This window comes from Eptatretus burgeri, unplaced genomic scaffold (genome assembly GCF_056783735.1).
Source record: "Eptatretus burgeri isolate ZD-2024b unplaced genomic scaffold, Ebu_testis_v1 Ebu_testis_scaffold_133, whole genome shotgun sequence".
Taxonomy (NCBI): Eukaryota; Metazoa; Chordata; class Myxini; order Myxiniformes; family Myxinidae; genus Eptatretus; species Eptatretus burgeri.
In genome coordinates, this window is record NW_028222083.1 from 54,670 (window position 1) to 75,522 (window position 20,853).

Here is a 20,853-nt window from a genome sequence, read left to right on the forward strand (position 1 = left end):
GTCCACCCGAGCCTCCAGTCAGGCCAACCTCAGGAGCCGGGCTCCTCAGGGACTGTTCCCGTCTGTGACACGGGGACCCCAGCTACTTGTTCGCCGGTCGGCGAATCCGGTGAGGAGGATCAGTCCTCCGAGGCGGTTAGCAACCCCAGTTCTGTGCCTGAGGTCACTCCCGCATTGTCTGCGGTAACCAGTCTAGTGGAGGATCAGCACTTCGATCCCACCCTTGCCACCCTCTGGGAAAAGGGAGAAGACTCCGGGTCTGAATGAACAGGCTACTTACTATATGAATGGTGCAGGTGTGCTGATGCTTAAATATTCCCACAAGAACATGTCCTCCACCCAGACGTGGAGGGTACGACGCCAATTTGTCATACCGGGGAGGCATCGTCAGTCAGTCTTGCAATTCGCCCATGACAATATTTCCTCGGGTCATGTCAGAGCAGCCAAGACCTTAGCCAAGGTCCAGGATCAGTTCATCTGGCCCGCCATGTCGCGAGACATCAAGCGCCATTGCGCTGGCTGTCTATATTGACCATGGACCCATCATCATCCACAGCGCCCACCACCCGTTCGGTTGGCTCAGCCAAGCCAAAACCTCCAACCAGCGTATTCTGCGCTGGGCGCTTCTCCTCTCAGAATATGACCTCACAGTCAAACACGTGAAAGGAGTGGAGAACAGACGAGCTGACCTCCTTAGTCGCCATCTAGTAGACAAGGAGCACCAAAGTTTAAGTTAAGCCCACAGGCGGCGAGGGGATACCGGTTGGGGGTCCTTTGTTCCTCCCGAAGGAGCCTTGCTCCTCAGTCTGTTTTCCCTCCTGTAAACGCATTCCCCAACTTAAGTTGAGTTCCCTTTGTCTCTCTATTGTGGTGCGAGCAATGGGTAAATATGGTCAGGTAGATATTAATGTGGTGTAGTGTGTTTAATCTCGTGTTGTGGATGAACATTGGCTATTGTACAAGAATGTTAACGATCACCGCCATCATATTGCCCTGTGATTTGCAACTAGTACAATAACTGGTTTCAAAACGCCGTCCATCCGACGGGTTTTATGAAAGGTGGGGAGGACTGTGAGAAAATCCATGTTCTCATTAAATTTAGTGTCCCACCCACCACGTCATGTGACCTTTTTGAGGTTTCACTGACCACACAGTGGTGTGTTTGGTTGTTCTCTGTCCACACGTGGACTGCTTGAAGCTCGGACATTAACGTCAGGATTCCGTGCTGGAAGATATTGTTGTGGTTACCAAATTCGCAAACCACCATTCAGGTCCCTTAGGTGAGATATCTCGGTAAGTACATGTGTAGTTAGGCCCAAACCCGTTGTCTAGTGGGAATACATGTCATTTATGCGTGCTGCGACTCTTCAGGATAGCCGTTTTTCTTTTACTATCTTTAATTTGGACCAACCGCCATTGTTACCACCACCAACCACCGCTTCACCACAACCGCCACGACCTTCACGTCACACCTCGCAACCGTCGCATCGCCACCGTTCTTGCGCCGCCTGTGGGTACCGGTGTTGGACTCGTGCAGGGCGCGCGCCGAACAGCGTGTACAAAATCACGGATTTTGTGCTTCAAAAACGGATCAAAAACGACACATGCCCACTTTTTGCCGTCCAATCGGTGAGCGAGGGGCGAATTGGCCCCGCCCCCAGGGCGTTGGAGGGCGATCGATATATGCAAATTTATGGATCAAAAAGCATTCACGCCCACTTTTTCTCGGGCCAATGGGGAGCGAGGTGAAAGGTCGAAGGGAGGGGGTCAAAAGATGAGAGGGCGAAGCTACGGGGCTGATAAAAAGCGACCGTGTTCGTCAGTCCAGGGAGTAGGAGAGTCGAGAGGGAACAGAGAGTCAAGACTTCGCGGGCGGTGGAGTTGGCAAGAAGGAGCTGGTCGTCGTGTGCGTTGGAGTCGGAACGGAGGGGACGGAGCTGTGGAGAGGCGGCGAGGGCAGACGAGGGGGTGCTCGCGTCGTGCGGGGAGCTGCTCCCCAGGGAGGCCGACAGCGCGACCTGGCCGAGGTGGAGACGCTCGTTGCGGGGCAATAAAAATCCTCTATACCCCGAGCATCAGCAACCCCCTCCTGTTTCCCCCCGCGCTGAGATAGTGCGACCAAGGGGGCCCCTTTCCCACCCCCTACCAGACACTGCCCGCGAGGCCCACGGAGTTGAGGCACCATCGCCGCTCCGCGTCTCATCACCAGACGGGTAGGCCCGACCCGGTCTCGGCCTCAGGCCCGCCTCATCTTAGAGGGTATTCTTTTCCTTGGTTTTGGGTATGTGTTGTCGGCGCCGTCTGTGAAGTAGAATTGTATAAGTGTTGCCGTGTGCTCGGTAGTCGGTATTAGCTCTGCATTGTGTCTTCGCTTTTACATTTGCTTTTTGTGTAAATTGAATTGTGTTTTTCTCTTCTGTGTGCTTTTGGTGGAATTGAATATGTGTGCTTTCCGTTCGTCGCGAATAAATGTGCTTTTGTGTTGAACTGTTTCCCGCCTCGCTTCGTCATTTCCTTCATTGAATCCTCATCTTGCTTCACGTAAAGGGTTGGTAGTGGGCTGAATACGCCCGATAATTAATCGAACCGTCGAGGTCGACGATAACACCGCTCGGTTATCCCGATAGTACGGAACGGGTCGCTTAAGTGGCCCGTGTCCGAAGTCGACCTGCGGCGAGGTGCGATCGCCCGGTCTACCCTCCGCGTGGGTACTTAGGTAGGTCGAATTTGGCGAGCAACCCTATCCCACGCGGGGGCTGATTGGCTCGATCGCGGTGAGACCGAAAGGTCCATCCGTGACTGGTTCCCGGCGTTAGTCCGAGAGGGTCACGACTGGATTGTCCGTCCGGTGGGCGACGTGCCGCGATTCGAGTTACGTGGCCGTCAGCACGCCGGCGGGCGCGAATCCGTAACAATATTAAACAGACGGGATTACGACAATACACACACACACACACACACACACACACACACACACACACACACACACACACACACACACACACACACACACACACACACACACACACACACACACACACACACGTTATGTTCTTGTAAGTACTTACAAAAGTTATTATATTTTAAGTTATAACCTGAACTTATATACAATCTCGTGATTTCCCAACACCCCGGATCATCAGCTGGGCCCCGTTTATCCTCGAGGTTTCGATCCTCTCAGTCCAGAACCTCTCCTGCCTCCCCCCTTCTGGTCCCTTCACTGGCAGGTGGCACGCGAACCCCTTTACCGGGGTGCTCGGCCCACTCTCTCACCTCCCAGAGGCTCGGGCTCGGTGTGTCCGACTCCGGAACGCCCTCTCCTCTAAACATTACACACCGCCGCACACATTCCTCCGTGCATCCCTCAATCGTACGGACCGACGAGGCTCTCCCGCCTCACTTCTTGATGATCTTGACGCCGTGAAAACCAAAGTCTTCAAGGTCGTTGGAATCTCCCGCAATGAAGCCGAGTCTACGGACCGATCACTTTGCCGTCGCCGACATGTCGGTGGTCTCTTTGTCTTGTCTTGCACCCTCTGCCCTCTCCGTGCATTGGCCCTCCAGGTATCCACGGAACGCACGCTGTCTTGCCTTGCCACCAAGTTTGTCGGGAAAGAAATGTCGATGCAAATGCAAACAATGTAATTCTAAGGACATGTGACAGTCCGTTTTTACCTCCACCACCGGATGTGGATGGAGATTATGTTTTCACCCATGTCTGTCTGTCTGTCTGTCTGTCTGGTTGTGAACAGGATATCTCAAAAAGTTAAGGACGGATTCGGACCAAACTTGGTGGGTGAGTCGGTTAGGTGATAAGAACATCTGGATTAAATTTTAATTCAGGTCCGAATCCAGATCCGGCCTATCAGTGGGATACAAAACCTAAACTGGTCAGCCTGGCGGAGGTAGACGCTCTAACGAATGGCCCTTCTTGTTTGACATGCATTCAAGCAGTTTCTGGACTCCATCTTTGAACGCGGGAGACTTGTGGTCACCCAATAAGTTTGCACAAATCCATTTGAAAGGTAATTGCCTCAATTAATTATAATTCGATCGGTCTCAACACAAAAATAACGAGACGTGTTCGAGGAAAACCAGCAACAGATTTAGAATCAGATCCCAAGAGCGATCGAGCCCACCTGCAATGATATCTGAGTAAAAAGACTTGTTGATCAGTGTTTTCAATGCTTTTGATCATAAAGTTTCTGAAACTCGTTTATTCAAAGGGGTTCATGTTTGTGTTGTGCAGGTGCTTCAACGAAAATGGACATTGGTGACACGAGCAACACCTTGCCACCAAAGCGCGGCTGCGCTTAGATTGCCTCATCCATTGCTGTGACGAGGAGGGAGACAAGAAGCTGGTATCCCCACACAGAGTTTGGAATCGTGGAACACTTTGCTGAATGCAGAATGCAAGAAAAAAAGCTCCAATTTTGGACCCGATCAAAGACTTGCCCGATGGAGATGTCCCTCGGGTTCGCCATCATCGAAAGTGCTGCAGTATGTTAATGATGAAGAAACTTCCTGATGCTATCAGCACAAAACAAGGCAGAGGTGAACCTGAAGATGATGCCGTTTTCCTGGGAAAAACATCCAGACTTGGATCAAGCTCGACATCTGTGATTTATGAGATAGAACGAATCTTCGGCCAGAAAGCCAACGGGTTTCTTCGCGGACAAAAGACCAGACAATCTCTGATACAATGCCGGTGGCTGCTGCGAGCACATACCACCATCAGAAATGCAGCCGTGCAGAAAATCTGGAGTAGAGTTCTTACCATCGTCAGCAGAGACCTCGTAGCAGCAGAAGGGCACGGTCCTACATCATGCCACACGGCTACAGTTGATATCCAAGGGAGAAAGTTGCCAGCAGTGCGACTCGACACGAAGACGACGATGATGAAGCTCCGTACGAGACTGCTCCAAGTCACTCATACAATGAGGTGTTCATGTTTATCAGGAATGAACTTTTCACAAACCCCCAGGTGACAGCAATGGCCGATGTCACATGTCAACTGGTTGCATCAATGAAATATCTTGGCATTGATCAGGTGAAGGAGGCCTCTAAAAAGAACCTCTGCCGAAAGCGAGAAGGTGTGCTTGGTGAAGCCCTCCACACCTTCCCCAATGAGAAAGGGAAACTTCTTCTCAATCCTGACAACCTGTCAATTACTGAACTTACGTAGGCCAACCAGAAACTGAAAACAGAGCTGAAGACCCTGAAGTTGTTGGGTCTTGGCTCTTATATGAACCTCGATATTTCATGCAAAACCAGTCTCTCCCTGCAGGAGATGTTATAGCCAAGGCCGCCCTGCAGATTAGAACAGTGAAGAAGCAAGATTTCCCCCAACCCTGGCCACCACAGGTAGCGGAAGCAGAGGATAGTGGACCCATGATCCCAGAGGCTGTCAGCCTCTTTCTGCAATATTTGCTGACAGGTACCAAGGACCAAGGCGATGCATCACCGAGGAGTTCAAAGGCTTGTGAGCTCATTTGGTCATGATCTGGTGGACGCTTTCACTCATGGCAAGAAAAAGTCACCCGAACACATCCTTCTGCCATTTGCAGTAAAATCCCTGACTGGATATGTGGAGCTCATACAGACCCTCAACCGACTTGGTCACAGTGTATCGTACTCCCAGATGGAGGAGATTGACAGCCCTTTCTCTGCAGAAGCTCTCACTGTCAAACAATGTCGCCCGACCAGCAAACATCCACCCTGGAATCTTTAAGACACTTGTATGGGACAAGATTGACCGACTTGAAGAGACCATAAGTGGTGGAAGGATATCCTACAGAGTCAATGGGATTGCTATTCAAGCCAAAGCAGTTGACTTGCAGCCTGTGAAAAACACTGTCTCCTGTTGACAAAACAAAGATTCAGCAGTGATGCTGCCCACTTACAATGTTGGGCAAAGGGAGGGCCAACTCAAACTAAACACGTACAGGTTGACTCCGCCATTGGCCAGTCTGCAAGACAAAAGAACCTTGTCTGGGTTATGGCCCACATATCAGAAGAAGGCATCCAATCAATCAGCAGCTGAACTGGCTTCAACGTCCCAACTCGAGGTGACGTCACAGTCCTTCAGGACAACATTGGCTGTATTCCCACCCTCAATGTTCCTGCAACACCACTGTCGACAGTCAACGAAGTTCTGAACTAGTCACTCAGCATTATGCAGTCCTTACAGCTGTCCAACATTGTACGTATCTTTGGCCAGGCACAACACGCAAACGCTGCCAAGATCATTTGGACACATCCCATTAAATTCAAGCACACCATCATCATCAGGCCGAACAGATCAATCATGAATCTGCTTACCAGTTGGTCCTTGGTTAAACAGCTGATAACCACGACTAAGCTACCTCTCAGCAAAGGTTATCAAATTGAGATATATCCTGTAGACATCGACTGATTCAAAAATCATCGTCAGATTGTGCCACCCAAGATGATACCAACAAATGAAATTTCTGGTCTTGGCCCCTGGATTAATACACCACCCTTAGACACGGTAATAAGACGTTGTTGAGTCGCAGTTTAGGAGATGGAGGCTTTATTGATGACCATATAGCGCAGCGTCCGTCGTTATCGTACATAGCCATATGGGGAGGCCTCTTATTCACCCCGACACTGCACCCTCTCACATGCCACGTTCAATTTTCGTGGACTGCTCGACGGCTCGTATTGCATACAACACCCACGGAGGTCTTTTAATAAACCTCAATGCCAGGCATGAAATCAGAGCCATATCCCGGGACATATCGTTTGCCTTCGATACTCTGGCACCCTGCCCTGCTTACCAAACTCTCTTCCTATGGTATCCAAGGCCATCTCCACTCATGGCTCACAGACTTCCTCTCCTGTCGCAGTCAACGAGTGGCCCTAAATGGAGTTCTTTCATCCCCTCTTCCTGTCCTGGCTGGAGTTCCTCAAGGTAGCGTTCTGGGCCCTGTTCTTTTTCTGATTTTCATCAATGATCTCTCCGACTCTCTGGAAAATCCTCTTTATCTCTTCGCTGATGACTCCACCCTCTGCCGGACCATCAGTCATCCCTCAGACTTCGCAACTCCTTCGCTCCCTGCAGATCTGGATAAAATCACAAACTGGTCCAACACGTGGAACATGTCTTTCAATCCTGACAAATGTCACACTCTCACTATGTCTCTCCGAAAGGACCTTCTGGAACCCCCCCCGCCCCCATATACTTTCTCAACAATCCTCTGGAAGAAGTTCTTTCATTCAAGCATATGGGTCTCACCATCTGCCATGATCTTTCCTGGGAAAGCCACATTTCCAAGCTGGCCTCCAAAGCCAGTCGCCGACTGGGAATCCTCCATCATGTAAAATCCTTCCTTGGTATACCTGAGCTCCTGACCACATACAAAGCTTTCGTCCACAGCCTGATGGAGTACTGCCCTCCCCTTTGAGCTGGTGCTCCTGCCTCTCACCTTTCTCGGCTTCACACTGCGGAAACCAAGGCATTTCGGATCATTGGTATCTTCCGTGGTGAGGCTGAGTCTTTGGGCCTCTCACTCTCTCACCGCAGGCAGGTCGGTGGTCTTTCTGTCTTCTGCCGTCTCCTCTCTGGTCTCGCCCCCCCCTTGCTCTGTCTGCGATATGTCCCCTCCAAATTTCCGCAGGGCACTCAAGGTCCGCCAACAACCCCCTTCTGGTCAAACTTTCACGTGTCATCACCACGTTTCACTCATATCCACGTGTCATCACGACATTTCAATTATTCACATCCAAGGAGCTGTGTCGGGATTCGAACCAGGCTCAGAGTAAACATTGTTATTTTCTGATACTCATGCTGAGAGATATTGTTGTATCAGAAGGAATGAATTATTGAATGAATAAAACACATAGAGTGATTGATGGATCATGTCCTGGATTAACAGTTTGAGCTCAACAATCCAAGAGGTTGTTTAATTCTAAGTTATTTAATTAACACCGTTTTGTACCCTCGAGTCACTAAATGTCATTTTGTAATTTTAAAATGATTCATATTGTTCATCCAGGTGGAGTGGGTAACCGTGTTAATGGCTCGAACACTGTGCAGGTGTGTCCTAGGAATTCTTCACTTCCGTGATTGCATCCAGCGAAGATTTGTCTGCCTTACACGTCATTTGTCTTCAACAGACTCCCTGTCTGCAGTTCGGACAGTCCTTCACGAGAGTGCCAGGTGTTCATCTTTCCAGCCAGGTGTGCTTTCTGAGCGTTGTAAACATCATGTTCTCACAGTTGTGGAAACGTGGAACGCGTTCCGTGGATCAAACCAAGGTGGGAATAGAGTGCACACCTGTACTTTGTAATTATCATCACATGTACTTGGTAAACGTGATAAACATGATGATTTAGAATGGGACAAACTGGATGATCTTCCCAACCTTTAGGAGGAGCATGGAAGAACTGAAGGTGCGGAGACTGCAGCTCGACGTTCCAGCATCCAGTCACAGTCAGGATGGGACGGAGTACCTCCAACTCCTCCACCTCTGCCTCCATCATTTCCAAAGCATACTCACATTTCTCCACCACCACCCCCTCCAGCAGCTGGAAGGTCTCCACAGAACCTCACAGGCCTCGACAGCAGTTTGGTCCACAGAAGTCCACAAAGGTCTCCACAGCATTTCGCCTCAACCTCAACAGCTCATCTTGACTCCAACCTAACAATGGAGTCTGTTCTGGACCCTCTATCTTCATCCTCTTCAAAACCTGAGGCTTCCTTGAAAAAAGTGAGATTTAGCATTCTGACTCCACCATCACCCGTGGCTGCTGGTTCTCATGCACCACTCTCTGAAGCTGCTGTCCAACCTCATAGCCCGAAATCCATCCAGTCCCCATGTGGTGTTGAGAAACCCAGACATTTACTCCAGCAGCATGCAAGTTTTCAAACTTTTGGAATTTTTTCTTCCTTAAAACGAAATCCAACAGCAATCCCCAAATCAGGAAGAAAAGGCTCGACCTCACTTGTTGGCCCAGATGCTCCAGCAAACCAACATCCTGAACACCCAACATTACTCAAGCGAAGCCTCAGTACACCTTCGACATGTGGAGGAACTCCAAGTTCACCTGGCCAACATCAGGATCCAAATGTAACTCACCTGTCATTGACGACACAAGGCAGCGGAGTGATGCAGCACAATTTTCGTGAAGATCGAAAAGCATTGCAGCAGATGTCACTCGAGCAGCGCAGGCCTCGCCGACCACACGCTACGTTGGATAACAATGATGGGCCGAGCCGACCGCACGACATGTTGGATAACAAGGACAGGCCGAGCCGACCGCACTCCATGTTGGAGAACAAGGACAGGCCAAGCCGACCGCACTCCATGTTGGACAACAAGGACAGGCCGAGCCGACCGCACGCCATGTTGGATAACAAGGACAGGCCTCGCCGACCACACGCTATGTTGGATAACAATGACGGGCCGAGCCGACCGCACGACATGTTGGATAACAAGGACAGGCCAAGCCGACCACACTCCATGTTGGAGAACAAGGACAGGCCAAGCCGACCACACTCCATGTTGGACAACAAGGACAGGCCGAGCCGACCGCACTCCATGTTGGATAACAAGGACAGGCCGAGCCGACCGCACGCCATGTTGGATAACAAGGACAGGCCGAGCCGACCGCACGCCATGTTGGATAACAAGGACAGGCCGAGCCGACCGCACGCCATGTTGGATAACAAGGACAGGCCTCGCCGACCACACGCTACGTTGGATAACAATGACAGGCCAAGCCGACCACACTCCATGTTGGACAACAAGGACAGGCCGAGCCGACCGCACTCCATGTTGGATAACAAGGACAGGCCGAGCCGACCGCACGCCATGTTGGATAACAAGGACAGGCCTAGCCGACCACACGCTACGTTGGATAACAATGACGGGCCGAGCCGACCGCACTCCATGTTGGATAACAAGGACAGGCCTAGCCGACCGCACTCCATGTTGGACAACAAGGACAGGCCTAGCCGACCGCACTCCATGTTGGACAACAAGGACAGGCCTAGCCGACCGCACTCCATGTTGGACAACAAGGACAGGCCGAGCCGACCACACGCCATGTTGGATAACAAGGACAGGCCGAGCCGACCGCACGCCATGTTGGATAACAAGGACAGGCCTAGCCGCCCGCACTCCATGTTGGACAACAAGGACAGGCCGAGCCGACCGCACGCCATGTTGGATAACAAGGACAGGCCGAGCCGATCACACTCCATGCTGGATCGCAAGGACGGACCTTGCCAAACGACGCAGGTCTTGGTCTTCAAGAATGCAACCCATTCAAGTGAGCAACATGTCCTTTCCTCACATCCCTCTTCCCATTCCCACTACTCTTTTCCATTCACGACGTGGATGACTCCTAATATTTTTGTCATCCGCGTGAAATCGTATTCCGTAAGAACTTCCTTGTCCCATGCGTTGAATGTAAAAAAAAACCTCTCCCATGAGTTTTGGATGCCCGAGGCATCTTACAGGGCCGTCTATATATTACATACTCAACGGATGGAATTTTTGCCTTCCATGACCCTTTTAATTTTCTTCCTCTGCACAAACCTTCACTTGTCTTGAGACGGCCTCCAAACTCAACTGCTTGACCAGAAAAAAAAAAATACATTGTGAGATGGATTTTGATTTCAATTCCCAGTGTGATTTTATCCATTAACCCTTTTTGTGCCCGGTAGTGGTACTGGAGCATTGCAACAGTAGTATCGCATCGTCATTCCAAAAGATACACAGTGTCGGAAACTTCCCTTCTTGGAAAATTAAACTTGGACGTCTCCTCTGGGATCAGGCACATCAGCCGTTCGTTTTCTCCAATGAGAAGGTCCGAGGTCCCTCCGGGGGGCTATAAAAGCCCGAACAGGTTGTGCCACGCACCCTCCTCCCTCAAAAACAGATCCTGCCTCTCCCGTCTCAATCTCTCCTCAGTGGCTGGCGCAATCCACCTCTCGCCCTCATTGGTTTCTGTCTCTCTTTATCCCCGTCATTTCTGCGCCTTCTCATCGCGGCCGTTCGGTGTGCAACGTCTTTGTTGGTGGCTGCTGTTCTCCTTGCCTTGTTGGGCTGCAGGGCTCTCGGCGAATCGTGGTTCTGCCAAGTCTGGTGGGAGGCGCAACCTAGTGCCACATGCATGAAGCTGTGCCATGTGGGTGAGCGGGGCTCGCACAACACAGGTTTTCTTTTTTGTCTCGTCACCCCTCCTCCCAGTCTCGTCCTCCCTTCGTGAATGTGATAAAACATTATTTATTCAAGCCACCGAGGATCCGCGGGCGCACGCGTTGTTTAGTATTGATTTGTGTCATCTTGCGGCATGTATTGTTCTTCTCGTTAATAAATTCCTGGTTTTTTTTATGAATATTGGATGGTCATTGGGAAATGTGAACCCCCTTGCACATAAATAATTGGCAGATAAACTCGCTTGTCAGGGAGATTGTGTTCGCGCACGTTATTGTGCTTGTAGCAAGTGAATCACCTGTGATGGTTTGCTCGGACACTTCTGGCAGGCGCTGATTCGCCGCTGTCGTGCGTGTTTTAACACCGACTGGCACCCGGAGTAATGGGCAGAAGAGAAGAGCTCTCGTCCCCTCCCTGCCCAGAATGCCAGTCATTGAACACCCACGGCCGTTCTGATCATACTCAACGATGCAATTTGGTGTCTGTCTGTCTGTCTGACCGTAATACATTTGGTTGTTACTTTGCCAGTCTCAACCAAACTTGACAGGAGGACTGGGGGTCACACGATGGAGGTTGTGGCGACTTCATTTCCCATCATCCCCAAGGGGATGTTCTGCCTTCGGTGAAATCCGTGTTAAGGTGTATATCCGTGTTAAGCAAGCTAATCGTGGCGTTTTTCCAAAGCCACTTTTAAAAACAAAAGTAATAACTCTAATGATAATTAGCATGATATTAATGTGATGACAAAACAACATTTATGCTTTTAATATCCCCTCTCCCCGAGGGGTCTTTCATCCTTGGACACAAGTTCCACGTTGACGTGTATAAACCGCTTATCGTGGTGTTTCATGAGTCACCTCTACCAGAAGTAAAAATATGATAAACCACAAACACGTACGATTACCTTTTCAAACAGTCGCTACTGCTGTTTAACACGAAATGGAAAGGGAGGAAACCCGACGTTCTTCGGGCATTATCTGCTTATTGCGTCCACCACAGACTAACGGACCCGAGTATAGATCTACTGTAATCTATATACCCCAGAGAGGATGATAACATGGCCCTTCCTGTCGCTGCCGCAGGGAGCGCGTGTACTTGTATTATTTTTTGGAACATTTTTTAGAACATGCCTTTCGAAATTGTTTTTATTTTTATTTTTTGAGAAAAAAACCCCAACTTACCTTTATGTCCTCAAAACCTCAGGTTACCTGTTAAGGGTTAACGGAACATGTTCATTATGACACATTTTATTTATTAAAAGATGTCAATGTGGCAATCAATAATGTCTATCTCCAAGGTGACCGGAGATTTTTAACACCGTGCTGTGCAGAATGGATTCAACGGGGTTAAAAACAGATGACGTCACACCCACGCAGCTTTACACAGTAATCAAATGTGGCGTTGCACGTCTTGCATTCAAAATAATGTTTAATTACAAAAAATGTATTTCAATGTAATCTTCATTTTTAATCGCGACGTGTCGAGAAAGGGGTCGCCGAGACAAAAACATTCAGAACCATTGTCCTCAAGGACTGACCATCCATCCCCCCTGAACCACACCCGTTCCCGAAGCCTCGTGTGTGTGTGTGTGTGTGTGTGTGTGTGTGTGTGTGTGTGTGTGTGTGTGTGTGTGTGTGTGTGTGTGTGTGTGTGTGTGTGTGTGTGTGTGTGTGTGTGTGTGTGTCAGTGAGCCAGCGCGTGATCCTCAGATCTACTTTACTCTCTATGGGCGGCTCTGGAGGTATTGTTGAATTTGACAAGGAACCTGCTGATGTGGGTCGTTAATCTTCGAGACTTCATTTTCACCTCTTTGGCCTTTTTCACACTGGGAAACATTAAAAAAAACTATTGTATTTTAATGCACTAATTAACTTCTTAATAAACCCATTTGTGCTCAATTCCTCCAACCTGTACTTTGTTGATACAATTTTATAAAATTCTACAAACCTTTTCGGGCTCCATCTGCTTCGTTTGGACAGCTGAACAAGTTGAAAGGGGGGCAGTTGGGCCGAGAGAGGGAGAGAGAGAGAGAGAGAGAGAGAGAGAGAGAGAGAGAGAGAGAGAGAGAGAGAGAGAGAGAGAGAGAGAAAGAGAGAGAGAGAGAGAGAGAGAGAGAGAGAGAGAGAGAGAGAGAGAGAGAGAGAGAGAGAGAGAGAGAGAAAAAAAACCGGAGGAAATGGGGTAACCTCTAATAAGAGGGTTTTGTCATGTGTTGGGTTGAGGGAGTAGAATAAATTGCAGTTAAGGATGGGGATGACATGACATGGTGGTGCAGCACTTCCCTGAAGCCCTGGAGTGAAAAGTGGGATTGAACCATCTCCGGATGAGATGAGAATGAGAAATGAATGAGAAACAAAAGAGTCCCACGAGGTAGTGCTGCTGCAAGATACTTGTGTCCTGGAGGAGCTGGGATGGGCAGGAAGACAGAGAGCAGAGCGACTGCCTGCAATACTAGGGTGGCAGACCCTGAGCTTCAGCCTCATTACAGGAGATTCCAATAATTTTGAAAGCTTTAGATTCCACAGAATCCAGGAGAGAGATGTGATTCTTGGGCACCAGCCCAGATGTGAGAGCAGTACTCCATTGAGCTATGGGCAAAGACCTTGCAAACTGTGAGTAGCTCTGATCTTCCAAGGAAAAACGGAGATCGACGGAGCCTGTCTCGACTGGTTTTGGAAGCCAGCTTTGCTCTTTGGTTGGCCTCGTAGAGGTCCATTGCTGATGGTGAGTTCAAGAGACTGAACGTCTTCCAGTGACTGACCATGGAAATCGATACGTAGGTTAGCTTGACGATCATTCCGGACAAGCTGAGCAGAAGATACGACGCAATGTGAAGTCGTTTGAAAAAAAGGAAGAGAGGATTTTCCAGAGCACCAGAGAGGATGTAGGAACAAGAATGGGCCATGACACTGCTTGGGGAACTCAAGGCTCCACCTTGAGAGGAGGCTCCATATTAATGGAAGCTGCGTGAGTAGAGGAAGTCAGTAATCCAGGAATGAAGGCCTTCTATGCCACAGGCAGAGAGCTTGGCAAGCAAAGCAGGATGCCAAACTGCCCGAGATGTTTCCAGAGAGATAGTCCTCACATCTTGTTTGAGATGGAGGGTGTCCAACCATTGCTGAGACAGTTGCTGGAGCACGTCCAAAGTTGAGTGACCGGGATGGATTCCAAACTGATGGTCAGAGCCCAGAGGTCAGGTGTTTTTGAAAACTGGGAAGATGACATCAGAAGCAATGATGGACTCCATGACTTTGCTCATAATTGGAAGAAAGCTCACTGACTTGTAGTTGATGCTGGCGTGGTGGAAGTCGTCATTGCACATGAGAAATAGAGTTAGGATGGATAGTTCGATTTGACCCCCATTTGTAGACGTACAACCACAGACAGAGTCATCGTTGATGTGTGGACCAACTCTCGACAGTCAGACGTGAGTCAGGTTAAGGAAAGGTTGTTTGGCCAGACATGGTAAAATGATTAGAGTATCTGCTCTCAGTCTGATAGGTCAGAGGTTAAATTCTGCCCCTGGCCGAGTCTTATCGAAGATTTTTAAAAGGGAACTCTACGTGCTGCTTCCTCGCTTGAGGCCCAGCATTTAGAGGTTAGAGTACGGACAAACTCCATGGGTTGAAATCCCCATGTCGAGAAGGAAGTTTCTCCCTTAACGCCTTCCGCCGAGTGGAAGGCCTAAAGGGAGAAACGAAATTGGACTTCACCACAAGAGTTCGTGCATTACTTCCAAAGGTATGTGTTATACCTGGATGTACAGTTTAATACAGGTGTTGTAATGTACTGAGGGTGGTGGGAGTGGTCAAAGGGTAGCCCCGCCCCTAACCCGGACCAGAAAGCAAAACCTCTCACAGAGGATGTAATTTACAGGCAGTGTTCCACGTTCTCTCAGTGGTAAGTTTCTGTTGGGATTAAACGAAGAAAATGTTCCATGAGAAGGTAGTGGAGGTGTCTCTGATCTATTTTCACGTGCAGTATGTGATTGCATCTGATGGAGATCTGTCTGCCTTGCATGTCGTTTGTCTTCTACAGACTCTCAATCTCTGTATTTTGAACAGTCCTTCACGAGGGTGTCAGATGTTCCATCTTCTGGCCGTGTACACTCTCAGAGCATGGTATGTGCCGCGTCCTCAAACGGGTGGAAACCTGGAACACAGGTCAAGGGACAAAACATGGTGGGCACGTACTGGATTCGCAGTCGGATGTTTTTAGAATCACATGCACTTGGTAAATGCGATATGATAAAGCACGTGATGCACATCGTCCTCGTGAGACTGATTGATCTTCCCAAATGTTTAGGACAAGCATGGAAGAACTAATGGAGGAACGAAGACTCTAGATCGATGTCACAGAGCCCAGTCTTGGATGCAGTCACGATGGGAAGGAGTTCGTCCACCTCCTGCATTTCCTCCACTACCTCCTGGAATTCCTCCACATCCTGCATTTCTTCCACCTCCTCCACCTCCTGCATTTCCTCCACTACCTCCTGGAATTCCTCCACATCCTGCATTTCTTCCACCTCCTCCACCTCCTGCATTTCCTCCACTACCTCCTGGAATTCCTCCACCTCCTGCATTTCCTCCACCTCCTCCACCTCTGTCTTCATCGTTCACACAGCATGCCCAGAACCCCCCACCGCCACCCTCTCTGCCAGCGAGATGGCAGTCTCCTCAGAAGCTCAAAGTGCACTTTGCTCGAGCTTCATCAGGTCCTTGTAACTCCCACGCTACAATTGAGCCTTGGTTGGGCCCTCCATCCTCATCCTTTTCAAAACCGAATGATCCCTTGAAAAAGGGGGCAATACCACCTCCTCCCAGCTTGCCTCCACATCTAACACGAATTCCAAATCCAGCAACACCCAAGTCTCCCACCACTGCACAGCACCTGGCCAGGGTCAGTGGGAAACAAGGTATACCACCTGCACCTCCACTCCACCTCCACTCGACATGCAGAGACACTCCATGTTCCCGCAGTCAAAATCAGGACCCAAATATGTCTGCCCTGACCCCGAAGAAACAAGGCAGCGGAGTGACGCAGGTTAATTTTCTTGATGATCTGAAGACGACACTACAGCAGAAGTTGCTCAAGCAGCACGGATTTAGCCAACCGCACTCCACCTCAGATAGCACGGTTCGACCACCTCCGGGATCGCTTTCAGACTCGCCTTGCATACCCCCACAGGCCGCAGGCTCCGTGTGTGCAACATTGCGGCGAAGTCCACCTCCTGCATCACCCGAGGTCATCCAGAACGCCAAGCAAACATATGTGTTGAGTTCAGGCATGTTTTGGGATTTGTCACTGACTGCACAGGAAGTCGTTACACAAACAACTGAATCATTCATTGGAGGCACTCGTTGAATTTCCTATTTCAAGAAGTTTTACTTTCCTGCTAAGCGTCGAGATGCTCCTGAGGGCTCGGCAGTCCTAATGGATCGTACTTCCTGGGTCATGTGGAATCATTTTGCCCACAAACGTATCGCATGAAAGACACGCCATCCCAATATACTTCCGATGTGGAAGTGCCTTCTGAACTCCAAGTACGTGTTGAACTTCCTGGACTTTCATTTCGTCGTCTGTTTTTCATTACAAGAATCCCAGCGACACAATGTTGTCACGCGGCTCATTGTTCGGGTCAATTGTTCTTGAATTCACATCCGGAGTGTGTTTTGCACCACTTCCTGGTCATGGTCACGTGACTTATTGGGTTTATTTTGGGGGGGGCCGACCAATGACAGCACGAGAGGTGTGTTCCAGCCAACGAATGCTGAATCGGATCAAATTGACATTTATTTATTTCTTTATATTCGAGTTCATCTTTGATGTCCACGAGATTGAGCGGAGAGTCGAAGTTCTCCTTCCGTTCGGATCGACGGTCTCGGTTCCCTGCCAGCCCTGCCTCGTATCTGCCTCCATGTTGTTCTCTCGACTTCCTTTCTCACACATTTCTATTTTCAATCCATCTTTGCTTTGTTATGTATGACATTGGCATCCTGTTCACCTCCACAATGCTTGCAGGTGTGAATCTTTCAGATCCGGCCCATCACTTCCGGGTTTGTTTTGTGTCAACTTCCGGCTCATTGATTTTGTTTCTCTTCATGATTAAACTTTTCTCTTTCAGACTCCATTGTGTTTATACCTCACTCAACAAACATGGCTGGAGGGGTAAGGGCTGGTGGAGATTTGATCGGGTCGCTTTGAGGTGCGTTACACCATGAGAGTAGCCTGAAGTCTTTTTTTTGTCCCCACTTAGTTGGGGAATTTTAGCAAATTGTATTGACCATCTGTGAAAAAATTGCTTACCAAAAATTTTCTTCACCAACGTTTTCATCTAGGTGTCTACTAACACCTACCAATTAGTGCAAACCCAAATCCTTGTGGAAAATTCTTGGGAGCCAATCAAAGTTCGGGTGCTCAGAGGACCTGCGCGAAAAAATCGGAAAATTAACTTTTGCCAATATTGACTTGTGGGATGTCTAACTAGGGTTTTTTTTGGGGTGCTGAATTGATTCCAACCATTATTTTTGAGAAGAAAAAAAACACTCCTTGATCATATAAAATGTATTTTATTGACATTTTTAACAGAACTGTGCTCAATGGAAATGTTGCTTCGTCAGCTTTTACAACCTTATTCATCAAACTCCCCAGGACTGTATATTCCTCACTCCTCTTGTCATCCAGCTGGTTTATGTTCAGGCAAGAGTTACCATGACAGATGCCGCAAGCAGAAATACACTTGACTCCTTGCTTTTTACAGCAGCACCTGAGTGAGCTGGCAAACGTCAGGAGGTAGTCTGGTGCAATGGGGTCTGTAGAAGGGACTGGTACATATCCTTGCTCAGTGAGTTGCCATGTGCTGAACTGTGCTTTCTTCTGGAACGAAGACAGCAAAACCCTCATCCATCTCATCACTATTCTCCTCTTGCTCTTCTGCCTGTTCTGGAGATAGGACAGCATCGACTTCTGCTTCCTCAATCTCTACGGCTGCTGCTTCATCTTTTTCTGTGACCAGGATATCCTGATCAATGCTCCCAAGTCCGTTTTTCACGTTCAAGTAACAATACTTGAAGCGATGGAGCTCAGAGTATCCTAAGTGATGACAACGGTCAATCAACCACTTGGATCCAAACATGTGGTCAAGTTGTATCGTGAGTCCGAGTTGAGAGGGCATCACTCCTGATTGAGGGCGATAGGCTTTCAGTAGGTTCTGGCCCCAGACTGCTACCTTTTCATCTGATTTCACGATTGGTTTCAGTAGCTTCTGTAGGCTGTTGGGAATCAGAGCAAGCTGGTTCTGTGTATTGGTCATGCTCTCCACCGAAGGGTACTGCTTCTGGTCAAGTAGGACTCTTGCCAAGTCTCCGCAGATCAGGTTGATGGCAGTTGAAATGGTGAGCTCTTTCAGTTCAGCATCGTCCAGGGTTTGCGAGGGGTTGAGGACCTGCTGACGGTTGTCTCGAACGATTGCATTTGTCATGTCTCTCAGACACACAATATCTGTTCTTCTCTCATCTGATGTGAAGTCGAGAGACTCATACTGTTCCTGAATCTTTATTTTTCAGATACTGTGGACTGTATTCCAGACGTTTGTCCTCGCTGGGGTCAAGCTCTTCCATCTTCCTGTGGATCTCTGCGAGAGTTGTAATACCGTGCTCCACCCCTTCATCTATCCATAAGCACAGTTTCTCAAACAGCAACTGTCTCTCCATCAATAGGCCGTCCGACCTGAGGACAAAAATATCATTTCTAATTAAGCCGAACTTATCATTTTCATTTTAATTTCATAAGTGCATTGCTATTAGAATTGCCTCAGGGTTTGTAAACGAGTGCTCGAATAGGGTCCTGCACCGGAGATGATAAAGCGCCTCTTCTGCCACCGGCAACCTCACGTCCCCAGGCATCTCCTCGTTTCACAGCTGTCTCCATCAAATTCCTTTTCAGTCGGTCCTGGCAGCGATTGTCAGGCACACAATACACCTTCCGGGCTCTGCCTGGATGATGCCACATATATGCATGATAAAAGTGTATTTGACTTTGAGTGGTGGAGTGAAGAGAAAAAAAAATTAAAAATATGCATTTGAACTTGTGCAGGACTCAGTAACCGCGCAACTTACCAGGGTTTCGTTCCAATGTTCCAACGTTGATGCCTTCATCACAGAGTATGCAAACATCACGGTAGATAAGATGCGCTGATGGTGTTTGGGAAGTAGAGCTGGAGCCAGGTGAGGAACTTTGCCCAGATGATATCCGGCGTTTTCTCGTCCTGTCTGAACATCGGCCCTCCTCATCTTGTTCTATGGAAAGAAAAAAATTATTGTTTAGAAAGCAAATTTGAGATTATTATTGTCGTTTTTATTTGCAATTCTACTTCCTTTGAATGATGAATAAAAAAAAACTTACGATTAACTGTTTCAGTTGCAGTGGAGATACTTCTCGCACGACTGTACAACTCTGTTTTACAATCCACATGGTATCTCAACTTGCTGTCTTCTCCGTTGTTCCAGTCCTCATTTAGTCTCCCGATCAACGCCGAATCGCCCACAAACTCAGAATGTGATAAGATCCGTGGGTGGCCTTTATTGGAGACTTTTGAGAGCGTCTGCTTTTCAATCCCAGAACCACCACAGATGAAACACCTCAAGCCAGGCTCAGTCACATCCTTGTCCATACTGTCCTTAAAAATAAGACATTTTTTTTTATAAACAACAGACAGGACATGAAATTTTGACACAAAACAGACAAAACACACATGCAGTGATGTGTTTTAATATTAATAGGTCCACTCTACGTTGAATATATTGAGCTTCTATTAAGTCCGGTACACAATAATTTTATAGCTAAAAGCTCTTAGCTAACGCCAGCTAACACAGAGAATTCTACTGAGCATGAGCACAAGTATAACCAACAATATAGCAGTGGTTTCAAAAATGTTGTATGCTGGTTTCAGCACAATTTGAACAATCTGAATCAATTGAGCCAAATTACCGCAAAACACAGTCTGAGATATCTAAAAACGTATCATGTCAATATTTTACAGCTTGGGATTCATTTTTCCTCAAATCTAATGGTTGGAATCAATTCAGCACCCCCAAAAAACCCCTAATTAGACATCCCACAAGTCAATATTGGCAAAAGTTATTTTTTCCGATTTTTTCGCGCAGGCCCTCTGAGCACCCGAACTTTGATTGGCTCCCCAGAATGTTCTATTTGCAGATTCCATCCATCGTTATGTCAGGAGGCAAAGGTGGCTGGGAGCGAGCTCAGGAGTTGCAGAAAAAGCATCAGGAGGATCAACTACTCAAGAAGACTCATAAATTGACATCGTTTTTCCATGTGGTGGAGAAAGATGCTGGTGTTGGTGGTGATGATGATATAGATTCAACAAAGGACTCCCCCCGCATCCCCCGCATCCCCCGCAGTTGATCCTGTCGAAGACAGGCTGGCCGACGATGGTGACACCACAGTGTAGTAGATAGTAGAAAAATCGTGCAAATTATGATACAAGCATCAAATTTGGCATTTCTGTTCTGCAGGGCTTTCTGATCAAATCTGCCCGATTGGCCATTTGAAAATCCAAATTTTGAAAAATTTTGAAAGGGGAGGGGGTAGTGTTACGAATTTGGGAATTCGATTGCACGCAACATTCAGGTTCCTTTAGTCAGCG

At 48.4% G+C, this 20,853-nt stretch overlaps 1 protein-coding gene and 1 pseudogene across 2 annotated transcripts in view; one reads left to right on the forward strand and one right to left on the reverse strand.

The window, feature by feature from the left end:
• LOC147007498 (uncharacterized) overlaps positions 1–17,305 on the forward strand; it is a 32,696-nt gene extending 15,391 nt beyond the window's left edge. The window contains exons 2-5 of the mRNA XM_085867030.1: positions 4,250–8,280; positions 8,394–10,296; positions 15,225–15,307; positions 15,492–17,305. Of these exons, the coding sequence (XP_085723156.1) occupies positions 8,230–8,280; positions 8,394–10,296; positions 15,225–15,307; positions 15,492–16,550 (3,096 nt within the window). The 5' untranslated portion in view covers positions 4,250–8,229 and the 3' untranslated portion in view covers positions 16,551–17,305. The remainder of the gene's footprint in view (positions 1–4,249; positions 8,281–8,393; positions 10,297–15,224; positions 15,308–15,491) is intronic.
• Positions 17,306–17,699: 394 nt separating this feature from the next.
• On the reverse strand, positions 17,700–19,857 carry LOC147007499 (uncharacterized; annotated as a pseudogene). The gene is made up of 4 exons (XR_015054148.1): positions 19,590–19,857; positions 19,304–19,483; positions 18,998–19,180; positions 17,700–18,914 (listed from the first exon to the last, which is right to left on the reverse strand). The product of XR_015054148.1 is annotated as an uncharacterized LOC147007499 (transcript).
• Between the last annotated feature and the right edge of the window lie 996 nt (positions 19,858–20,853).